Source organism: Rhinopithecus bieti, unplaced genomic scaffold (assembly GCF_001698545.2).
Source record: "Rhinopithecus bieti isolate Rb0 unplaced genomic scaffold, ASM169854v2 scaffold_14549, whole genome shotgun sequence".
Classification (NCBI taxonomy): Eukaryota; Metazoa; Chordata; class Mammalia; order Primates; family Cercopithecidae; genus Rhinopithecus; species Rhinopithecus bieti.
Genome location: NW_016808027.1, coordinates 862,135 through 886,077, shown reverse-complemented (window position 1 = coordinate 886,077; position 23,943 = coordinate 862,135). Strand labels below are relative to the sequence as shown.

The following is a 23,943-nucleotide window of genomic DNA, read 5'->3' as shown; positions in this document are numbered from 1 at the left end:
CTCCATCTACATATAGAGACTGATGTCAGCAGTTGCTCTATAGGGGCCTTTCCTGCACTGACACAAGCCCTTTCTTTGCCTTTAGTCAGCAGGAGTGAACTGGATCTGGGATCCTGGCAGCTGTGGCAGAGCCGTACCTAGTGGAGCCTCTGTAATGTTCCGGGGATCCCGCAAGCGAATGAAGATGTCATCCAGCAGTTGGGTTCTAGTCTTCCTTGGGGGTGGAATCGGGATCCTCTGGGCCTGGCAGAAGGTCATGGAGGAGGGTGTTATCCCAGGTTTATGCACAGACTTTCCTGGCCTAACTTCATACAGTCACAGCAACAGGCTGAGGAGCATCTGGGGGTGCTGGGAAAGCATGGCCCTCAGAGGGTCCCAAGGTGACAGCCACATCTGTACCTGAGGGGGTTACTCAGGGGCCATTTACACACTCAATGAGCTGGATATTTACCCGTTTCTCTTTGGGAACATAGGGTTTCTGAAGAGTGTCCAGCTTGGGCTTGGAGGAGTGGCACAGGAGTGGGTGCTTCAGCATGTGTTGCAGGGCCTGTGCATTCTTCTGGATTCCTAGGGCAAGAAGGCAAGACTGAGTCAAGGCACTGCCCCATCCTCCCAGATGCCTCCCCTGATTGCTTCATTCCTCAGTCTCACAGCAGCTCTAGGTGAAAGGATTTGAGAGTCCCCAAAAGAAAACACTGCTCCCAGGTGTCTTCCGGGTCTGTTCCAGTGCCTGAACATCCATCATTCTTCAGTGAGTATTTGTCCCATATTATAACGGAAAAATAGCACAGACTGTAATGGGAAGATAGTATTGGAGTGGGGGAAAAGGCTGGCTCCAGTGCAACCCCGTTAACCTCAGGGGGTTATATCGCAGGGGCTGATATCCCCAACAGTCCAGCTGAATGCCAGTTGCTTTGGAAGTACAGATTAACACAGAGATGAAGCTGCCTCCTTTGCCTCCAACCAAATAGGAAGGACTTCGGACGTTCAGTTTGGGAACTTAACCTGGGCTGGGAAAAGCTCAAGAATCTGGCCAGTCTGGGTGTTCATTCATCAAACTTTTCCTGAGGAGAGACTTCATCATCCAGAACAGCTAGGCTGAGACCGACTAGAATCTCTGAATAAACTGTGGTTCCAGTGAAGGCCCAAGCCAGGACAGGGGTCCCAATATGTGGGGCTTCAAACAAAGGACACCCTAAAAGGAGCCCTTTGACAGGTATTCAGACAGAGAACAGCACCCTAGTTGGGAAAAGACAGCTTGGTGCCAGCCTCGGCTTGACCCTGACTTGCTCTGGGCTGTGGAGATGGCCTCTTGCCCTGGAGCAAGGATATGCCCTCACATACCCTTTGGCTCAATGAAGGCTGGATCGGGCTTGGCTGTCAGCAGTTCTTCATAGCCGTGGTACTTGCTGGGAAGGGAGGCAGTTGTGAGCTTCCTCCGAGCCACTTTTACCTCTCTGGGTGCCGTTGGTGATTTCTTTTGGTCTTTCTCCTTCAACTCTAAATCATCCTTATGGATGATGGAGGAAGGCAGTTCACTCACCTGTGCCCAGGAAGAGAACACATTTATTTGTCATTCATTCATTCATTCATTCATTCATTCCATGAACATTCAGAGCATTATCTCTGTGCTGGTCTCTGCTGGGCCCTGTTAAGGGCAAGAGTAAGACCAAGACTGGGATGGAAGGAGGCAGACATAAAAATAGACAATTAATAAATGCTTTAACAGAGGGAATACAGTGGTTTTGGGTGATCCCAGAGGAAGCCCCAACCTAGCCAAGAAGCTCCCTTGGAGGAATGCCTTAGCCTGAGCTAAGTCTTAAAGAGCCAGGAAAGCCATCCCTACGGAGCAATGGGGAGAGGTGTAGACTGCAAGTGATGAGAAAGAATGATTGTTTCAGACAAGGAACAGCATGAGCAAAGGTGCAGAGGTAAGAAACATCAAGGTTTATTTTGGGGGAACTAAAGATTGGTACAGTTAAGTAAAATGTGAAGAGACAGGCAACCACAGTGGTAAGCAGGACCCAGATCAGTAAGGACCACTATATGCCAAGCTGAGGGTGTGTTTTATTTTGTATTTTCTTTATCTTCACTCTGATGGCAAACCATGGAGGACTTTAGCTTATCCTAATGGCTTTATAAGAAATCTGTATGTCATGTAGGGATGTAGTTATTTATTAAAATGACTCACCAGGTGGGGTGGCACATGCCTGTAGTTCTAGCTACTCAGGAAGCTGAGGTGGGAGGACTGCTTGAGCTCGGAAGCTCTGGGCTGTAGTGCATTATGCTCCTCGAGTGCCCACACTATGTTCGGCATCAATATGGTGACCTCCCAGGAGTGGGAGACCACCAAGTTGCCTAAGGAGAGATGAACTTGCCTAGGTAGGAAATGGAGCAGGTCAAAACTCACATCCTGATCAGTAGTGGGATAGTGCCTGTGAATAGCCATTGCACTACAGCCTGGGCAACACAGTGAGACCCATCATGTATATACGTGTGTGTGTATTTGTGAATATACGTGTATATATACACACGTATGTGTATACAATATATATGACATATAACAAGCAAAAAAGCTGAATTAGCAATTTTTAAACTTCCTGCAAAGAAAAGCTAAGGACCAGATGGTTTCACTGGTGAATTCTACCAAACATTTAAAAAAGAATTAACACCAATACTTCACAAACTCTTCCAAAAATTAAAAGAGGCTTCTTATCTGAGGTTAGTATTAACCTGAAATCCAAACTAGGGAAAGACATTACAAGAAAGGAAAAATACAAAGCAGTATCACTTATGAATATAAATGCAAACATTCTCAAAAAATATTAGCAAACTGAATTCCACAAGTAAAGGGGATTATATACTATGACCAAGTGAGATTTATCCTAGGAATGAAAGGTTGGTTTAACATCTGGAAATCAATTAATGTAATATATCAATAAAGGAACAAAACCATATGATCATCTCAATAGACACAGGAAAAGCCCACTCTGTCATAATTAAAAAGCACTCAAACTAGGAATACAAAGTAACTTCCTCAACCAGATAAAGAGCATCTATGGAAAACCCTCACCTAATATCATAGTTAATGGTGAAAGACTGAATGCTTTCCCCTTACGAACAGGCACAAGACAAGGAAGTCTGCTCTCACCACTTCTATTCATCATTGTATTAAAGGTTATAGCCAGGATAATTAGGCCAGAAAAAAAAAAAGATTTTTTTTTTTTTCCTGAACAACATGGTGACTCATAATTGATTGCATGGCTTTGGCCGCTAGGAGCTCAGAATTGCATTTTGTCAAAACATCTTTATTATAATAGCAGCAGTGCATGATGTGCATGTTTGAGTGACAGAATTTCTCTTGTACTATTTCCTTTCCTGTCCATATTTTCCATCTAACTCTCTCAAATTGTTTCTTTTAAAATGCTTATTTATATTCTGCATTGCTCCAAAAAGGTTCTGAGATAGTTCTTTAAGATACTTTTATACTATATAAATTTCTATGTCACTATAAGTCATCTGTGGAAAAAGAAATAGATGGATGGAGAGTTAGACCTCCATGAATGGATGGATGTACATCCTGGAAAGATCTGGCAGTGAGTAGATTGGAGGGGCAAGACTGGAGGCACGGAGATCAGGGACAAGGATGGTACAGTAATAAAGTTCAAGGGGGCCCTGCCAACTCTTCTAGCCTTATATTACCCTTTGTCACATGCCACCCTTCTGCTGCACTAACACTAAACATTTGTGGTTTCTGAATGTACCATTTTAATTTTCTTCCTCTATCCTGTTTCATGCTGTGTCCTCTGTCCAGAATGCCCTTGCTGCTATATCTTCACCTTTAATTCCTACTCAGCCTGTAAATCTCAGCTCAGTTGAGCCTCTTCTAGGACAGCCTCCTGGGCTGGGGCACCGGCATCTCTCCTTCCTCCAGGCTCCCAGCCTCTGGGATTTCCTGTCTCAGCACTGATTGCATGAGCTGGTCTGTCTGTGTTCCCCATTATACTGAGAGCACCTCAAGGGCACGACCTGCATCTGATCTGTGTTCCCAGGATCCAGAGGCAGCATCAAAAGTGAGGAGCCCTGAAGTAGAGAGGTACAGGCAGCAGCAAACCCTTCTGAAAAACTAGTTGGAATCACACCCCAGGCAGACCACAGATCTTGTCTGTGCAACAGAAATATGACTTGTCCCCATGGGTGCCCCTATCAGTAGCCTTAGACCAGAGATCTTCCAGAAGAGGCTTGCAAGCTCCACCAAGGGTGCTGACTTCTCATTTCCAGACCTGCCATGTGCTTGTTGCTCCCAGCTGTCCACAGCAGTTGAGCCTAAGGGCTGCAGAGGAACCTGTGGGAGCTAGTAACAAGTGGGCAGGGACAGCTGGATACAGGTACCTGGGTCAGGAAGATGGACTCTGTGCTCTTGGAGTCCTCATCTGATGGGTGCGCTGGGCTGAAGCGGACAGCTGTGTCACTCAGGTGGGACAGGGTCTCTTCACTATGCACAGTGGAGTCGGAGCAGATGGGAGGCAGTGGCACGAAGGTCCGGCGAGACAGGGAAAGGCCTTCCAGACTCTCAGTGGGCATCTCTGACTCCACAGAAGTGCTTTTGGTAGTGGGCAGATCTTCAGCCAGCTCTTCCTCTGGCTCTAGCATATCCTTTGAGAGAGACTTGGTTGTGGTCACTTGTGGGTGATGGAGCACCAGAGGCTGCTTTGGCACCTTTGGGATTTCGGTTTTCACCTGTCATGGAGAAGAGCCGGAATGAATGTGCTTCCTAATCAAGAGTCTCTCCTCCTGGGCCTCACTAGCCTGAGGCCACTTGTATAGCAGCTGGAGTGCTGGGTACGGACTGACGGGGAGGTGGAAAGGGAAATCATACTTGTTGGGCATCTATGATGTGCCCCATGCATGATGTAAGTTGTTTTATTTCTACCTTGAAACTACCCAATGAATAATTATCCTCAATTTTATAGATGAGGAAACAGGCTTAGAGAGGTAAAATGACCTGTCCAAGTCCCAGAGTGATTCAGCAGTAGTGCCTGGATGACGTAATTCCAGTCCTGGGCTCCAGGCTTCATGCTGCATCCCTGACCATACGTCACTCTGGCCCTCAGTAGTCTCACTCTTCAGATGAGGGTTTAACATGGTGCCTATGGCTTTCCCCAGGGACTCCGAGGAGAGGGTGTTGGGGGAATGGTCCTGTATTTTCTGGAAGATGGCAGTACCAGGCCCCTTTCAGGATGCTGGTCCCTATACCTTATATAAAGATCCAAAAGATAGATCTCTCTGAAGGTTCAGGACCAAGAAAATAACTTTCTTAATTAGTAAAAGCCTGTGACCATTCTCCCCGTCCTCCTCAGCTGCCAGGAGGTGTCCATGTGCCCAATTTACCTCAGCTGGGCTTAGTTCTTTCCCTCTCCCCCTTTACATAGTCGATTGTTTTCACTCTTTGTCAGAGGTATTTGGTTCACTTACATCTGTACTTTTACTGAGAGATGTAAGTTGTGTAGTGGAAAGATTCCAAGCACTGTAGTTAGAAAAATATGGGCTGGAATACAGGTCTATCCTTTGAGTTCCCATTTCCTCCTTGTGCCTCTCTCACAGAGTTCCACCAAATGAAATGGTGTGTGCAAACGTACCTAACGGACTAAGGAGGGCGAAGGATGACTTTTATAAAACATGTTACTTAAAAAAAAAAATCTCCTTTTGGAAAATATGTAGAACCTCAGTGTTTAGACTTGAAGCCTGAGGGACCCAGAGTCTTTGTCTGAATCCATGCCACAAGGCACAGGGCATGAACACAGCACTGCACCTCAGCATCTAAAACACCAAGTGCCATCACTTGGCAGCTGGAGGGAAGGGACAGTTCCCCTTCCCTCTCATGGCTCTGTGAGAGAGATGTGCTAGAGGAAATGCTCTTTCTCTATCCCACAGCTACTTTCCCCGCCTCTTTCCAAGGGAGGAATGGGTAACCTAACTGGCCAGAGGTTGAGTCACTGCGCCCTGCTTCAGTCGTGGGCTGGATTACTGCTCATCAATGAGACCAGGCTATTTTATCTTCTATTTGTGTCCTCACATCAAAGGGCTCACACAGCTTCTTGGCTACAGGCCTGTTCTGGCAGGTTCTCCATTTTCCTCCTGTCTGTCCATGCCTAGGTGTGAGGGGAGGGGCTGCAGCCCTTGTCCATGTAACCCCAGGGGTCTAATCTGCATTTCTAGCCCCATCTCTGTATGCACAATGGGGACATGCAGGCATCCCCAGTCTGACTCAGGACTAAGCCACATTCTCCAGTCCAAGATAGAGGGTATTTACCTAAATTAACAAAGCATTGATTTGTTTCTCATTTGGTCACTGGCATCTGTGTTTATTTAACTCATTTAGCTCCCAGGTTGGTCAGAACCTTTGATGGGAGGAGGTGTGAGGGGTCCCCTAGGACCCACACTAACTTTTAACAAGTCAGTTCACCTCTCTGAGTTTGTTGCTTCATCTGCTGTGAGAATTATGAGATAGCATATATGCAAGGGCTCCACAGAGTCCTAGGCATGGGGCTTCGTAAAGGAGAGAGAGGATTCTGCCCCTCCCTAGCTGGCTGATGGGAAATGATGGGGCAGATCCTTAACAGGAGGTAACAGACAACAAGGAAGATGATGGAAACCTTGGATTTTCTATTTCTGACTTCAAATGCTTGTCCAGTCCTCTGAGGACATCAGACAAGAGCCTAGCTGGACAGAGGCGGGCTGCAGAGGGGATGGCAAGGAAATGCCTGTATTTAACTTTTGGGATCAGCAATGCTCAGCCCACCTTTTGGCTGTAGAAGGACTAATAAAGTTCAGGAGGGAGGAGCATTTCACAGAAAGTTTTGAAATTCTTTAGATGAAAGAGGGATTTGACTTACTTTATGGCAAAGGAAGTAGACCTCTCAGCATAAGGAAACACTTCCTTAAAATTCAGGCAGGAGATGTATTCTGGTCCTGGCTTAGCCATTTTTTTTTTTTTTTTTTGTAGAGACAAGATCTCACCCAGGCTGGTATCAAACTCCTGCCCTCAAGTGATCCTCTCGCCTTGGCCTCCAAAGTGCTGCGATTAGAGGTGTGAGCCACCATGCCTGGCCCACAGCCATTCTCAATTACTGTAGGTGACTGTAACTTTCAGTGGTAAGAGTTTTGGGAGTTTAAAATATATTTTCGTATCTGTTGTTTTATCAAATGCTCTTCCCAAAGCAAGGAAAGGAGAAGGCAATGCTGAATCTAATGGAGAGATTCCAGGCACTGTGGAGTGAGCAGCTCTACAGCCAGGTTGGTTTGCATACATTATAATAGGCTGCAGTCTTCCTGGGGGTGAGAGTCCTGCCTTGGAAGCCCTACCTTCCGTGATTCCTTCTGAGACATCAAAACATGATGCTTAGGCTTTACTATCTTCCTTCGAATTAAGTGGATTCCCAGTCGCTCTTGGAGGAAGCTCTTCAGCAATGGAGGGACCCCTGGTGCCATGATGGGAAAATAAGATTACTATTAGCTAAAATTTATACTGGGGCTTACTATGTGCCAGGCACTATTCAAACCGCTTTACATGTATTAATGAAACTTATTCTCAACCCTAGGGGTAGGTACCTCATTATTCCCATTCAATAGGCAAGGAAACTGAGGCACAGAGAGGCTAAGGAATTTGTCCAAGATAATAAAGCTACTGTGGAGTGAGGATCAGAACTTCACTGGTGTCACTCCAGGGCCCAGGACTCTAAAATGCCTCCAGCTCCTGTATCTTACACAGTTGCTCCACTGCTGACCACCCCATTCCTTGTGCTCTGGGAAGAGAGGCTCCTGCAGTTGGGGCTGCACCCCTCTGCAACTGGGAAGTGGGAAATGAGGTCATGACAGAACTGTTCCACAAAGCAGGGTGTGGTTCAAAAGAGCTCATACAGGATTTAGAGAATTCCATATTCCATTCCCAACTCAGACTCTTTCTTGCTGTGTGACCTTAGGCAGATCATGAACCTCCCTGAGCCTCAGTTTCTACCACTGTCCGTGGGGACAATAATGCCTGCCTCACAGGGTTACTGTCAGGATGAGCTGGTACAGAGCTATTTCCTCTACTCCTCAATGTACCATGAACCTTGTCCTCTCTGACACAGAGTAGATCCCAGGGCTTGCCATTGATAAGGTGGGGATGAGGGTGCCACACTGCTCCTTGGGCACTGGGTTGAGAGGGGGCAGGTTTGCGGGCACCATACCTCGTGTATGGGCCACCAGAGGGTTGTTATGAAAGACGAATTCGCAGAGAGATGGGAAGAGAGCTACTGGTAGGACAGCATCCTCTTTTGCGATCTGTAATGAATGCAAGAGAGACTCTCAGGTTGACACCATCCCCACCTCTACCTAGGTATGTCTAGGCCCCTCACTGCAGGGCTACACGCTTGCTAGGATTGGGGGTAGTATTGGGTAAGACATGCTGCTGTGGATGGGACTCGCTGCTGGGTGCTGCCTTGTCCCTACAATATCACCTACTCGTGCAGAGTGACTTGCCCCTCCTGTCTGAAATTCCACCATCACTGTTGCGTGTTTAAGAGCTAAGAGTTTTTCCTCTCTTCTCCATGCTGGATATGTAGCCTGTATCAAGTATTAGGGAAGCTGGTGGCAAAATAATAAGAACAAACATTTGTGGTAAGAACAAACAAACTCTTTATCTCATGAAGATTCTGGAAGGTTGACAGGGCATTGACTTTAACTTCAGGATACAATTTGACACTTCATCTTCCTCAACACAAACCTCTACACGCTCCTGATGGCTCTTTCACTGAAGCCAGTTCTGGGCACTTCTCTGGGGATGGATAGGGGGAAAGGAGGACCCACACATCTAAGGGATAAGTAGAGCCAGTGTTAAGAGAGACCTCATGGCTGTCTGGGATACAGAGAATGCCCTGTGAAGCCAGCCTGCAAGTGGTGGCTTATTGGCCAAGCCAGCCTCTGAAGGGCAAAAAATATACAAGCTTTGTTGAGCACACTGTCTGGAAAAGCTGGGGACCATCTTGGCGAGAGTATCTATTAGCAATGGAAAAGTATCAGTGACATCAGGATCAAAGGGACCAGGAGTCGGGCAGTGGCCTATCAGACCCCTGGACACACTGAAAGGTATTGGGTCAGATGTAGGACCCAATGAAGGTAGTAAAGTCCAAGGGCTGGAAGAGGGAGGGCACTTCAGTTTAGCTTCCTCCGCAGCCTTACTGGATAGCACTAGATTTCTACTGAGCAACTAACTTCTCTTTCATTTTTATTCATTCAACCAACAAATATTTACTGAATACCTACCATGTGCCAAGCACTTTGTTGGGAATGAGCAAAACAGACACAATTTCTGCCGTCAGAGAGCACTGTCTAGTGGGAAACAAGCACTGGAGAGACAGTAACACAGGAGAATAGACTTACAATGTGGTAAATGTCACAAGATAGGTGCATGAAGTAACAGGGTCATCGGACCCAGTCAGAGAGGTAAGAGGTGTCTCTGAGGTCTGAAGGAGGTAATTAGTGAACGCAGTGGGGCATGGAGTGTGTGGCAGAGAAACCTCTGTATTAACCAAAACCATTTCTCTACCTCTAGCACATGGATTTTATCTCCTAGCCTCCCAGGCAAGTACATGTGGTCACGTGACCCAGTTCTAGCCAATGCAACTTGGGCAGAAGTAGTAAATGTTACTTCTGTGTACAGTCTGTACCCTCCTGTACCTCCTCTACTTCCCTCCTTTTACCACAGTCCCCCTGCTCAACCATCTAATGGGATACATAGGATCCAGTTGAGTAGTGTTAAGACCCTATGAGATGACAGAACATAGCCAGAGGGGACCTGGGTCTCCGAATGATCATGTGGAAGGCTACCTGCCAATCAGGAATATCCAAAATGGACTTTGTAAAAGCAAGGAATACGCTTTTATTGTGTTAAGTGATTAAGATGTTTAAGTTTGTTGCAGTAGCTAGTCTTACTTTAATGCAGAGAGGAAGTGTTCTATATACAAAGAGAAAAATGTGTGAAAGGCCTCATAGCCTGCTGGAGGAGTTTAAAGAAGGCTAGTGTAATTAAAAGCAGAGAGAAAGAGGGCACCTGGTGCAAAATGGGGCTAGAAATGCAAGTAGGGGCCAAACAAAAGGTAGTTTAAGATTTGGGTCCTTGGGGAACTCATTAGATGGATTTTAGAAATATGAGGACCTAAATTTGACAAGACTTGGTGATGATGTAGATATTTGGGGGGTGGGTGGAGGATGGGGAGGTGCAAAAGAGAGAGAAGTATCAAAGGTGACAACTGGTTTGTGCCTTGAGTAACTGGATGGAAGATCAACCTATTCACTAAGATAGGGAACAATGAAAGAACATAAAATTTGAAGAAAAAATTCATTAGCTTGCTTTGGGTATGTGCATGTTGGCGGTACCTTTGAGGCCTCCTGGAATACAGTGGAGAGGTCTGCGTTAGAGTTAGAAATTTGTGAGTCACTATTCATGAGCCAATGGGTATCTGAAGTCATCCCTAGGGAAACAGTAGGGAGTGAGAGAAAAGAAACTAGGAGTAGGCTTTGAGAGACTTTAACATTTGATCTTCTAGACCAGGGATCAGCAAACCTTTTCTGTCAAAGTGTTTTAGGCTTTGCAGACCATATGGTTTCTGTTGCAGCTATTCAATTTTACTATTGTTATACAAAATCAGCTATAGACAATTCATAAACAAATAGGTGTGGTGGCTTTTTTCCAATAAAATTTTATTTATGGACCCCGAAATCTGAATTTCATCTAATTTTAACATGTCATGAAATTTTATCCTTGTTTTGACTGTTTTCAATCATTAAAAAATGTAAACACCACTCTTAGCACACAGGCTGTACCAAAACCAGGACTGGCCCAAATCTGGCCCATGATCCATTTACTGAAGTTTCATTAGAATACTACCTTTCTCTGGCTGGGTGCGGTGGCTCACACCTGTAATCCCAACACTTTGGGAGGCTGAGGCAAGTGGATCACAAGCTCAGGAGTTTGAGATCAGCCTGGCCAATATGGTGAAACCCTGTCTCTACTTTAAAAAAATACAAAAAAAAAAAAAAAAAACCCCACAAAAATTAGCCGGGTGTGCTGGCGGGTGACTGTAATCTCAGCTCCTTGGGAGGCTGGGGCAGAAGAATCACTTGAACCCAGGAGATGGAGGGTGCAGTGAGCCGAGATCACACCACTGCACTCCAGCCTGGGCAACAGAGTGAGACTCTGTCTCAAAAAAAAGAAAAAGAAAAAGAAAAAATACTACCTGTCTCATTTGTTGCCATATTGCCTTTTGTCCTACAAGAGCAGAGTTAAGTAGTTGCAACAGAGTAAAATATAAAATTCTGCTGCCATTATCTAGACTTCAGAGATAGAGGACGAACCTAAAAAGGTGCCCAATATGTTTTGATAAATGACTATAATGGTGGTCAAAGTGGGTGTAGAGTCTCTTGTGTGCAAATCAGGGGGTCAAGAGACAATCACTAAAGAATGGGAGATGCAGAATTTAATCTTGTCAGGATGCAAAATTACATTCACCCAAACCAGGTGATTAAAAAGTTGAAGAAAATTACAATTAAAAATTGATAAAAAATTGAATGATATTCAGGTCATGTGTATCACATTTTCTGTGAAATTAAGCCCAGCTGAAAGGTATGGGCTTAGGATTCTGGCTGACACAGCAAGCCGAAATCTGGCCATGGTGCTAGCCTGTTCCCTCTAGGGTGAGCTGAATGCTTCTGGAGATGCATTCAGGTTCCAATGATAACTTTAAATTTCTTCTCAGTCTCATTGGGTTAAGGAGAGTGTAACAATCCGTCACATTTAGGAACTAAGTATTAAAGACCAAGTGAAAGTGATTATTTTACGTTTGACACAAAAATTTCTAGTGAATATTCTGAGTGATTTTCTGATGAATATTCTAGATGTATAACTTCTGTTTAAAGGCAGAATTTATTTTGAAGTTTGTAACTTTAATAAATTGAGTATTTCAACACAGCTGTATTATTTGACATGACTAAAACATCATTCATGGGGCCGGGCATGGTGTAATCCTAGCACTTTGGGAGGCCGAGGTGGGTGGATCACCAGGTCAGAAGTTCAAGACCAACCTGGCCAATATGGTGAAACCCCATCTCTAATAAAAAACAAAAATTAGCCAGGCATGGTAAGCAGGTGCCTATAATTCCAGCTACTTGGGAGGCTGAGGCAGGAGAATTGCTTGAACCCGGGAGGAGGAGGCTGCAGTGAGCCAAGATCACACCACTGCACTCCAGCCTAGGCGACAGAGTGAGACTCCATCTCAACAACAACAAAAATCATTCATTCATCTAACAAACTTGTTGAGCACCTATCATGTATCAGGTAATATTCTAGATAATGAGCATATAGATGTAAGCAAAACAAAGTCCTACTGCTAAAAGCAAAAGCACATTCTGGTAGTAGATACGTGACAATAGACAAAAAGATACAATACATTAGGTGGTAACTATCATAAAGTAAAATACCATTTAAAAACTCAGGTGCAAACATAGAAAAATGGAAGGAGGGCTGCTCCAACCTTAAGAAAAAAACTGAATAATCTATAAAATCATAACTTTTCTTGAGTCCAATAGAGAGCTAACATCCCAGGACAATTGTGGCCTGAAATCTAAGGAAATACTGATACCTCCAAGGAGAGGTGGGACACAGACACTGGCCTGCCTGTGGCAGAATGTGGCAGATGCGAGTGCCACATAAGCACTTAAGAAGAAATCAGGTAAAAATTTTAGTGAATTTATAAAGACCAAGCATGGCCTAGAGCAAACCCCTTTAAGCTGCAGACATCCAGGGAGTTCACGCTCACTAGTGTGAGAAAGATTGGAGGCAGGAGAAAGACTGATGACAGCCTTCCTCGGTGGTGTGAGCCTGGAAGAGGAGATAGCTCCCACCACAAAAAGGCAGGGGGCTTTACCAACCCTTCTCCATAGTTAACAAAAGCCTTCAGCTGCTGAGGAAGATCAGCAAACCCTGCAGCCTGGGGCACTGCATCTTGGGTAGGGAAAAAATTAAAACCCACTACTCCTGTGGGTGGAGCAGGAAACCAACCTGGGCCTAGCACATTAGAGGTCTCCTACTGCTAGGAGAGGGGTAGGACCAAGAAAAAAGCCCATCCTTGAGACACAGGGTTGGTCCCAGGGCTGCCTAAGACTGGGGCTAGAGCCTCCCTTTGGCCCCTACCACCACTTGTTACTTAGCAAGCACTAAGTAGCAAGCAAAAGCAGTCTCTTGCTAGGGGGAGGAATGAGCATGTGGAGATAAACTCCTCTGAGGTGCAGGCACTCAGGGAAGAATGAAAACTGAGGACAAAGCACAAAAACTGAGAAAAACACTCTGGCACCCTAGGAAAAACCAATTATATGCTGTCTAAAAGAGACACACCTTAACTACAAAGATATAAATAGGTTGCAAGTAAATGGATAGAAAGAGATATACTATGCAAACAGTAAGTATAAGGAAGCTACGTAGCTATATGCAAATCAAACAAAATAGACATCAAGACAAGGAATATTATTAGAGGCAAAAAAAGGCAACTCATAATTTATAAAAGTATCCATACGTTAAGTAAATACAACAATTCTAAATGTATCTGCATCAAAAGCAGACTTCAAAATACATGGAGTAAAAACTGACAGAACTAAAAGGAGAAATAAGCAAATTCACAACCACGTCTGGAGATCTTAACACACTGCTCTCAGTGATTGATAGAACAACTAGACAAGAGTACAGAGAAGATCTGAGTGACACAACCAACCACCTTACCTTAACATTTACAGAACACTTTCCCACAAAACTGCAGAATATACATAGTTTTTGAAATGCACATGGAATGTTCACCAAGACAGACCGACCATAGCGTGAATCATAAAACAAGTTTAAATAGATTTCAGAAGAATGACATCTTACAGATTATGTTATCTGCACACAAAATAAATTAGAAATAAATACAAGACACCTAGAAGAGCCCCATATATTTGGAAATTAACTAAGTTCTTAAAACCTGTGGATCAAAGAAGAAATCATAGGAAAAGTGAAAATATTTTAATTTAATGAAAATAAAAAGAAAAGATATTACAATTTGTAGGACTCAGCTAAAGCAGTGCTTGGAGAAGAAATGTACAGCTTTACTTGCTTATATTAGAAAGGTCTAAATCAATTAACTAAAATTATACTGCCTAAGATGCAAGAAAAAGAGGAGCAAATTAAAATCATTTTAAGTAGAAGAACAGAAATAAAGTTACGAGCAGAAATCAATGAAGTGGAAAACAGAAATCCAGTGAAACCAGCAGCTAGTTTAATAAGAAAAAGTCAATAAAAGAGGTAATGTCTAACTATTTTGGATCAATAAAAGACATAAATTACCAATTTCAAGAAAAGGGGCCTGTGATACATCTATGGTCCACTGATTTTTGGCAAGGGTGTAACAATGAGGGAAAGAATAGTCTTTCCAGTAAGTGGTGTTGAGAAAGCTGGATATCCACATGCAAAAGAATGAAGCTGATACCTGTTTCACACTATATATAAAGACTAAGTTGAAATAAAGACCTAAATGTAAGAGCTAAAACAATAAAACTCTTAGAAGAAAACACTTGGGGAGTTCAGCTGTACCAGCTGCTTGCTGTAGAGGAATGTAAGCAGAGTATCTTACAAGTTTCCTGCATTTCAGACTTGAGTAGGGCTCAATTAGTGGGATTTTACAGAAAACCAAACAGGACATGAATATTGGAAAAATATGTTAAATCTGTCCCTTAGACTTTGTATCTGCTGTTCCCCTTAAGCTACATTTCTACCCTTGACTCACCCCTCTTCACCTGATTAAACTCACAGATTCAGATCTCAGCTTAAACACCACTTTCTTGAGAACCTTCCTTGATCCTAAGTATTAGGTTAGACACCTCCCCTCCATCATTTACTTCATAACATGGTGAATTTCTTCATAACACTAAGCATGCTCGTATTGTGATGATTTGTCCCTATCAGTCTTCCTGTCTTCCTTATAGGTGATAAGTTGCAAAAGGGCAGAGGCCAAGTCTCTTTCCACAGCTGTATACCTAGTGCCTACCACAGAGCCTGACACATGGTAAGTGCTAAATAAATATCTGTGACTGAAGAGATGGACTCCAGCCTTGGCCTGAACTCCCTCCACTTTCCCCACCCTGAGAATTCCTGAGCCCATGTACCTGTAATGCAGGGAATTGAATGGAAGGTTGGTTTTTAGGCCAGAGCAACTTGCATCCCACCCTCCCATCTGTGCCCCTGAGGAAACAGTAGAGGAGCAGAAAGTCACCTTGTTGTAGGCCAGGCTAAGGTATCTCAGCTCTGGGAAGGGTGGGGCCAGCGTCTGGTTCCTGGCCTTCAGTGACTTCACAGGAAGGATCTCGAATATGGGAGGAAGTGAACATATCTTGGTTGTCTTAGAAAGAAGGAAAAGTCAAAATCAAAGTGCCCGATAATAAATAAGGTCACTAAGGGCCAACAGACCCTTTCAATGGAACAGGGTGGAATGAATGACCTTCCTAGAGAGACTTAGCCAAAAAGAGACATGTAGGGTCATAAGGGTAGATGTCACCATCAGCCCAGAATTCTGGCTCCAAGTTCTCTTAGGTCATATGATGAGCTAATTCTCAAGTACCCAAAGTTCCATTTTCAAGTTTTCTGAGGCCACAGAATAATACAGCACTGGTGCAGACATCAGAGGTACTTGGTCCCCACCCTCTCTCTCTGCCCTACAGCAGCTTACCCTGAATTGGCCCTTCTATACAGTTGGGTTAAAATTTTCCAGAAGGCAAAGGGGAAGGTGCTTGTGTCCTTAAGGGGAATTTTTCTAGTGGGGAGAGGGAGAGGGAGGTGTCTTGAGCCTTGAACACCTGCTCTGATGGGCTAGCCCACATCCTCGAGTTGGAGGGTTTTCATTTGGGGATGAAACAACAGTCCTGAATGACTTCAGCCAGCCCGTGGGGGCTGAATGTGGCATGCTGCATCTGGATCCCTTCTTGCAGGGTCATGTTCTTTTCATACAATCCAGACTGCCACAGGTTCAACATATTTGATCAAGCAGAAAAAGGTCATTGTTGGTTTAACCATACATAACTCACTACACTCACTAATTCCTGAGTTCGATGGAACCACAGGATATTATAAGGGTAGATGTTGGGCTAAGGGTTAGGTTCAGATGAACTAGATTCTGTCTTAAGCTGAATTAATTAATCACTATGGAATCTTAAGCAAGTCACTTAAATTTTGCTTGTTCATTCAATGAACATTTATGGGGCACTTACTTTGAGCCAAGTATTTTGTACCCTTCTGGGTCAACTTGTAAAACCACATGGGTGGACAGGTCAGTCATGGGTGAAAATAAAACAAAAACCGGTGATGGTGTCTGGGAACTCAGATGACTTGCCTCTCCCAGTGATCCCAAGGCAATCTCTGAGACGCAAGAGTGGAATGCAGTGGCAGTCTGATAAGGCAGTCTCCTCCACTATGTAATTCCCTACTTAGAGCAAGGGTGTGTGAACTGAAGGGGGTAAGTCAGACTGCAGTACAGACAAGGAAAAGCCAGAGAGTCAAGATGAGGAGTATCCTGACCCAAGGGCATAACTGGCCCTGATGGGGGCAGAGAGGGCCCTGTCTTAGAGGGAGATGCATCTGATTTTAATAAGAGAAAGGCCACTAAAAGTCTCAACTATCCAACTCACTTTCTAGATTTTTAGATGTCAGAGAGCTGATCTGAGCACTGAGCAATCCTACAAATTATCTTTGACTTGTGAGGTAGACTGTATAATGGCCACAAGCCCCTCCATCCCACATACATGCCCTTTTGCAGTGTGACCTTGCTGCTCCTCCCATTCAGAGGTGGAGACCATGTGTTTACCCTCCTGAAATTAGACTGGCTGTTACATAAGAAACAATTTGTCTGGTCTTTGTCCCAGGTTCCTGGCACTGAGCTTCTAAAACCCTTGGAGTTTTCTGAGTGATAGGAATATCTTTGTTATGCAGGACTCCTTGAGTCACACCTGAGTTTAGGGTAGTGACATGACTCAGGATGGAGGCTGGCCATGCCAGAAAGACTAACCATGTGGCTAGAGAGTTGGGGCTTTGCACCAGCCTGACCCCTGGGGAGGATAAGGAACTAGAAATTGAGTTCAATCAGGTGGCCAATGAGCCTCCAATAAAAGCTCTGGACTCTGAGGTGTGGGTGAGCTTCCTGGTTGGTGAGCACATTCAGTGTGCTGGGAGGGAGACATGCCCTGATTCCACAGGGAGAGGCAAGAAAACTCTCAAACCTCACCTTATATGCTTTTCCATTTGGCTGGTCCTGACTCATATCATTTATAGCTGGGGTCCCCAACCCTTGGGCCACAAACTGGTGCCAGTCCTTGGCTTATTGGGAACTGGGCTGCACAGCAGGAAGTAAGCAGCGGGTGAGTGAGCGAAACATCATCTGTATTTACAGCCACTCCCCATTGCTTGCATTACTGCCTGAGCTGCACCTCCTGTCGGATCAGCAGTGGCATTAGATTCTCATAGGAGCACAAACCCTATTGTGAACTGGGCATGCGAGGGATCTAGGTTGTGCGCTTGTTATGAGAATCTAATGCCTGATGATCTGTCACTGTCTCCCATCACCCCAAGATGGGACCGTCTGGTTGCACAAAAGCAAGCTCAAGGCTCCCACTGATTCCACATTGTGGTGAGTCATGTAATTATTTCATTATGTATTACAATGTAATAATAACAGAAATAAAGTACATAATAAAAGTAATGCACTTTAATCATCTGAAACCACCCACCCCACCCCAGTCCATGGAAAAATTGTCTTCCACAAAACTGGTCCCTGGAGCCAAAAAGGTTGGGGACTGCTGCATTATAGTAAAACTGTGATTATAAGTATAACCCTTTGCTGAGTTTTATGAGTTGTTCTAGAAAATTACTGAACCTGAGTGGGTTGTGGAAACTCTTGAATTTATCACCAGTTGGTCAAAGTGTGGATAGCCTGGGGACTCCTAAACTTGTGTCTGGCTTCTGAAGCGAGGGAAATCTTTTTGGGAACTACCCTCACTTGCGGGCTCTGTGCTTAACTTGTGGGGTCTGCACAAACTCAGCGGTCAGCGTCAGAATTGTACAGCAATATAATACTGGGCTTTTGATTTGCTTTGACCAACAGAATGTGGAGAAGTGACACTATTTCAATTTCAGAACCTTTCAATTCATCCTTGCTCTCCTGAAACCCTGATGCTGTAATGAAACCATACTGCAATGTAGCCCAGGAGGAAAAGACCACAGAGAAGATGCCAAGCCATGCCAGCTGTCTCCTTGAGCCCAGACCACAGCGACCCTGCCGGCTAAATGCAGTTGCATGAGTGAGCCTTGGCGAAGCCAGTGGAATCACTTCATCAACTCAATTGTGAGTGGTGAAAAATAATGAATTGTTTCTGGGTTGGTCTGAGTAAGCAGCTATAGTTAACTAATAGAATTTCTCACACAGTTGTATCTGTGGGGAGGTTGTGTACTGAGCTGCCTCTCTAGGATGCAGGTTGGCTAAATGAAGAGATATACTATTTATTGTAAGTGAATAAATCAATATTTAGTTTACATGCACCAGTCTCCATGAGCATCTGCCGAGAGAGAAAAAACAATTTTCTGTGCTAACAAAAATCAAGGGTCTAAACCTATGACATCAAGGATTAGGTCCTGAATAGTGGTGTATCTGGCAAGGACTTTTCCAGCTTTGGGGGACTCTAGTTAGGGAGCTGCTGGTAGCAGCTCCACTTCAATGCCAATTTTATCACTTGAGGCAGCTGCCATTATTACATTATGCTAAACAGCATGTGAGAACAATGAAAGTTAAGAGTAGACAGGTAAGGTCAAGACATGTCTGTCTGTGGCCAGCACAGGACCTGGTACATGGTAGGTACTTGGCAACTACCTATACAATGAATGGGCTCCCTCAGTGTGATCTATAGAAATGAGTCTCATGGCTCCATTAATTTATTTCATTTTGTCTATTAAAATTAATATTCTAACTCAGGAACACAAATATAAAGTAGTCAGTTCCTACCTCTGAGGTTGAAAATCCAGGGTAAGATGAAAACACAACCTCTGAAACAGAAGAGAAACAGAATGAAGGTTGGTGACAGCATTGACTGATGCCTAGAGCACCCTGGATATAGATCTGCCATCCACTGTGTGCAGCAGGGCACCTCCTAGAGGGAGTCCTCATTGGTCCTCGGCCCCAATGCTAACTAGGAAGAGGAGCTGGCTGTGACATGCATCAGGTAATAAGTCCCTTTGCACTAAGGATAAAATACAAACTGCTTATCCAGTCCTCTGAAGTCCTGCATGACTGGGCCCCTGCCTACTTCTTCAATCCCATTTCATGATACTCTCTCCTTCATTCACTGTATTTCAGCCACACTGACCTTTTATCTGACTTTAAAACACCTAAGCACTTTTGAGCCTCAGAATTACTGGGGAGTCCATACTGAGCAGAAAGCTAACCAACTGTCTTAGAAGAGAAAAATATATATATAGAATACATTCTGTCAGAAGATTTGGAAATATTTGTTGTATTAGTAGAAACAGAATGGGTTGAGCCAGTGTATTCAGAAGAGATACCAAGAACAACCAGCACAAAGTCATAAGGAGGAGGGTGCAGAGTGATTTCATTCTTGGGACCGTCAGAATGAGATGAGTCAATGAACAGCTGAGTTCAACCTAACACAGCATAGCATCTGATGGGACTAGATCCTGTGCAGACATTGCTCACCTTTACCCTAGTTAACCAATACCTTCTAAATGTTAATGATATTATAACGAGAAAAGTCACATGAAAATGAAGAAAACAGTAATAGGGGATGGAACAACATGGCATAAATAACTTCTCCTGTGATGAGGGTCTGCAAGGGAGTTTGGGAAAGCCTTGTGCAATGAACAAAGTAGGAATTCCCTGCAGGATGGGCCATGGCTGCAAGTGTGAGTGCTAATCTGTGAACCCTAGAAAACGACAGCACCTCTAGAAAGATGGGCACACTGTCTGATCCCGCATCCTGCTCTCCCCACAATCACAGAAATTACTGCATTTTAAGCTTCTGATTGAGCATTGTTATACGAACAGACTAAACAATCAAGAATCTCTTACTATTTGAGGAAAATTAACAATGTAAAAAAGAGAAGAATTATCACCTGAATAAAGTTTATTTAACAAAAGTTATAAAAACTTCAAAATAGAATAATCAGTATCCTCTGAGAAATGCCAAAGTTTCACTCCTGAAACAAAAGCAGATTGCTGTGGAAGCAAAGCTACTAACAAAGCTGTAAATTTATAATGAAAATAACTCATACATGTGCTGGATAGAAGAATGGACCCAGTTGAAGAACTAATTCATAAAATAGAAGACTGAGTGGAGAGACTCTCAGAATGCAAAAAGGCAGAGAGAAGATGGTGGAATAGAAGATAACCCACTCATGTCCCCTCACAACCACAAAAATTCTACACCCACCCACAGTCAAAAGTCTCTCTGCAGGAGCATCAAGATTCAGGTAGGAGTTTGTGAAACACTGGTGGATCCCAAGACCTTGAAGGACTGTTTTGAGAATACAGACCAACACCAGTGGCTGATCCACCAAGCTTGCTCCCCAGTTCAAGCCTAGAAACAGCCCAGGCTTCCAAGGTCCTGGGCTACAGCCATATTTGGCCTTGAGCCTGCAACCAAAACCATCTGCAGAGAGGTCCAGAAGGAGTAGTGCACACTAGTGCCTTGGTGGAAAGGCTTGTCTGCCTGCTGACATTGGTCTTGGCAGTAAGCCTGAAAGTTGCCCTGTTTTTCTGATCCAGCCCCTCTCAGCTGAGGTCCCTGCTCACCATCTCTTGCACAAGGACCCAGAGGGAGACTCACCCATATCTCGCAGCCTGAGGCTCCCAGATGAGTTTACCAACTTCTGTCCCACAGCAAATTCCAAGGGGACCCAAGTCTCAGACTTGGTCCCTCCAGCTGCAATCAGAGAACTAACCAGACTGTGCAGGGACTTGCTGTAAGACACATGCCCCTCTGAGCCAATGAGACTGGGCTTTCTAGCTTTCACCCTGCAGCAAATCCTGAGAGAGCCCAGTCTCAGTTCTGACCCCTGTCACTACAGTGGAGAATTATCCTGTCTGTGCTGAGACCTGCTGGGAGACACATGCCTGTCTGGGCCAACAAGATGGGCTCCTTCCCATAGCAAATCCCACGGGGGCCCAGTGTCAGCCCTGGCCCCTCCTGCTGCAATCAGGTAACTATCTCATCTGCATAGGGATTTGCTAGGAGACACATGCCCCTCTGAGCCAATGAGACTGGGCTCTCCAGGCTCTACCTCACAGCAGATCCTGAGGAGGCCCAGTCTGCGATTTGGCCCCTCTTGCTGCAGTCAGGGAACTATCCTATCTGTGCAGGAACTTGCTGGGCAATGTGCACCTCCCTAAACCAAGACAGGGCTCTCTAGCCTCTGTTCCACAGCAGATCACAAGGAGGCCTATGGTCACTTCCAGCCCTACCCACTACAATCAGGGAATTATTCCATCTGTGCAGAGCCATGCGGGCAGCTGTATGCCTGTCTGAACCACCATGACAAGCACACCAGCCTCCATCCCACAGCAGATCCCAAGGGGGCTCAGTCTCAGCTCTGGCCCCTCTTGTTGCAGTCAAGGAACTACTTGTGCAGGGACCTGCTAGGTGGCATACACCTGTCTAAGCCAATGAGATGGACCACCAGCTTCATTCCTACAGCAGATCCCAACATGCCCCAGTCTTAAATCCAGTCCCTCTGGCTACAGCTTTCGCAACCCTCTCAGTCTTTGCAAGACTTGCAGCAAGCCTGGGTTTAGACCATCCCTCAGTGCTGAGATGCCAGTAGTGGTCCCAGGCTCAGGAAACATAAGTCAGTCTGCTTAGAATCGCTGGAAGTCCCTCTGAAGAAGGACAGGCACAAACAAAGCCAGACTATTAAGGCAAAAATAAATACCTAATATTTCAAGGCAAGGACATCACACTTCTACAAAAATCAAGAACATTCAGGGAAATATGACGTTACCAAACAGACAAAATAAGATGCCAGAGATCAACCATAAAGTAATAGAGATGTGTGATCTCTCAGACAAAGAATTCAAAAGAACATTTTTTGGGGTTTCTTCTTTGTTTTTTGTTTTGTTGGAGACAGGCTCTCATTCTGTCACCCAGGTTGGAGTACAGTGGCACAAACATGGCTTACTGCAGCCTCAACCTCCTGGGCTCAAGCAATCCTCCCACCTCATGTGCCTCCCATATAGCTGGACCACAGGCATGCACCACCATGCCTGGCTAATTTGTTAATTTTTTTGTAGACATGGGAGTCTCACTTTGTTGTCCAGGCTGGTCTTGAACTCCTGGGCTCAAGAAATCTTCCTACCTCAGCCTCCCAAAATGCTGAGATTATAGGCATGAGTTACCATGCCCAGCATGATAACAGATGTTTTAAGAAAGCACAGTAAACTTCAAGAAAACACAGAGAATCAATTCAGAAATTTACCAGAAAAATTTAACAAAGAGATTGAAATAATTAAAAAAAAAAAAAAAAAAAAATCAAAGAAATCCTGGAATTGAAAAATATAATGAATGAAATGAAAAAGGCAATAGAGAGTATCAACAGCAGAATTAAACAGAAGAAAGAATCAGTGAGCTCAAAGACTATATGAAAATACACAGAGTAGAAAAAATGAAGAAGAATGAAAAATAAAGAAAGCTTGCAGGATTTATGGGACAACATCAAAAAAGAAAATATTAGGGTTGTTGAAGTTAAACAGGGATATGAGAAAGACAAAGGGGGTACAAAGCTTATTCAAAGAATAACAGAAAACTTTCCAAATCTGGAGAATGGGTGTGTGTACACGTACCCCACCATGCCATTACTGCCAGCATAAGCACACCCACTTCCACTGCCACCACACTGACACTGCCAGCATGAACATTAAGCATGGACACCCGTGGCCCTGCACCCTGGCCCATGCTACCACTGGGCCATCCAAAGGATGGCACCTTCAAAGACTGAAGGATTACCAGCCCACACAGATGAGAAAGAACCAGCCAAGAACTCTGGCATATCAAAAAGCCAGAGTGTCTTTTTAACCTCCAAATTACCACACTAGTTCTCCAGCAATGGTGCTTAAACAGGTTGAAATGACAGAAATGGAATTCAGAATATTGATGGGAATGGAGATCACTGACATTCAGGAGAAAATTGAAACCCAATACAAGGAATCTAAGGAATAAGTAAAATAATACAGGAGATGAAAGATGAAATGGCCATGTTAAGAAAGAAGCAAAGTGAGCTGATACAGCTGAAGAATTCACTTCAAGAATTTCAGAATACAATTGCAAGTGTTAACAGCAGAATCAACCAAGCTGAGGAAAGACTCTCAGAGCTCAAAGACTGGCTCTTCAAAATAACTCAGTCAGACCAAAATAAAAAAATAGTAAGGAAGAATGAACAAAACCTCTGAGAAATATGGGATTATGTAAAGAGACCAAAAATATGACTCACTGGTATCCCCGAAAGGCAGGAAGAGAAAGCAAGCAACTTGGAAAACACATTCTGGTTATCATCCATGGAAATTTCCCCAATCTTGCTAGAGAGGCCAACATTCAAATTCAGGAAATGCAGAGAACCCCTGTGAAATACTACACAAGAAGACCATCCCCAAGAAACATAGTAATTGGATTCTTCAAGGTCAAAATGATAGAAGAAATGTTAAAGGAAGCTAGAGAGAAAGGGCAGGTCACCTACAAAAAACCCCATCAACTAACAGCAGACCTTTCAGCACAAACCAGAAAAGAATGGGGGCCTACAGTCATTCTTTTTTTTTTTTTTTTTTTTTTTTTTTT

At 44.3% G+C, this 23,943-nt stretch overlaps 1 protein-coding gene across 12 annotated transcripts in view; it reads right to left on the bottom strand.

Annotated features, from left to right (window-relative positions):
* Positions 1-23,943, bottom strand: part of XRRA1 (X-ray radiation resistance associated 1) — a 97,731-nt gene that overhangs the window by 2,831 nt on the left and 70,957 nt on the right. For 8 of the 12 annotated variants that reach the window (XM_017885251.1, XM_017885254.1, XM_017885252.1 and 5 more), the window contains 8 exons: positions 19,110-19,150; positions 15,339-15,464; positions 8,232-8,325; positions 7,366-7,481; positions 4,393-4,740; positions 1,345-1,543; positions 452-567; positions 138-243 (listed from right to left, as the gene is read on the bottom strand). In XM_017885251.1, coding sequence (XP_017740740.1) covers positions 138-243; positions 452-567; positions 1,345-1,543; positions 4,393-4,740; positions 7,366-7,481; positions 8,232-8,325; positions 15,339-15,464; positions 19,110-19,150 — 1,146 coding nt within the window. The remainder of the gene's footprint in view (positions 1-137; positions 244-451; positions 568-1,344; positions 1,544-4,392; positions 4,741-7,365; positions 7,482-8,231; positions 8,326-15,338; positions 15,465-19,109; positions 19,151-23,943) is intronic. The other 4 variants (XM_017885253.1, XM_017885255.1, XM_017885259.1 and 1 more) reach the window with 4 other exon arrangements.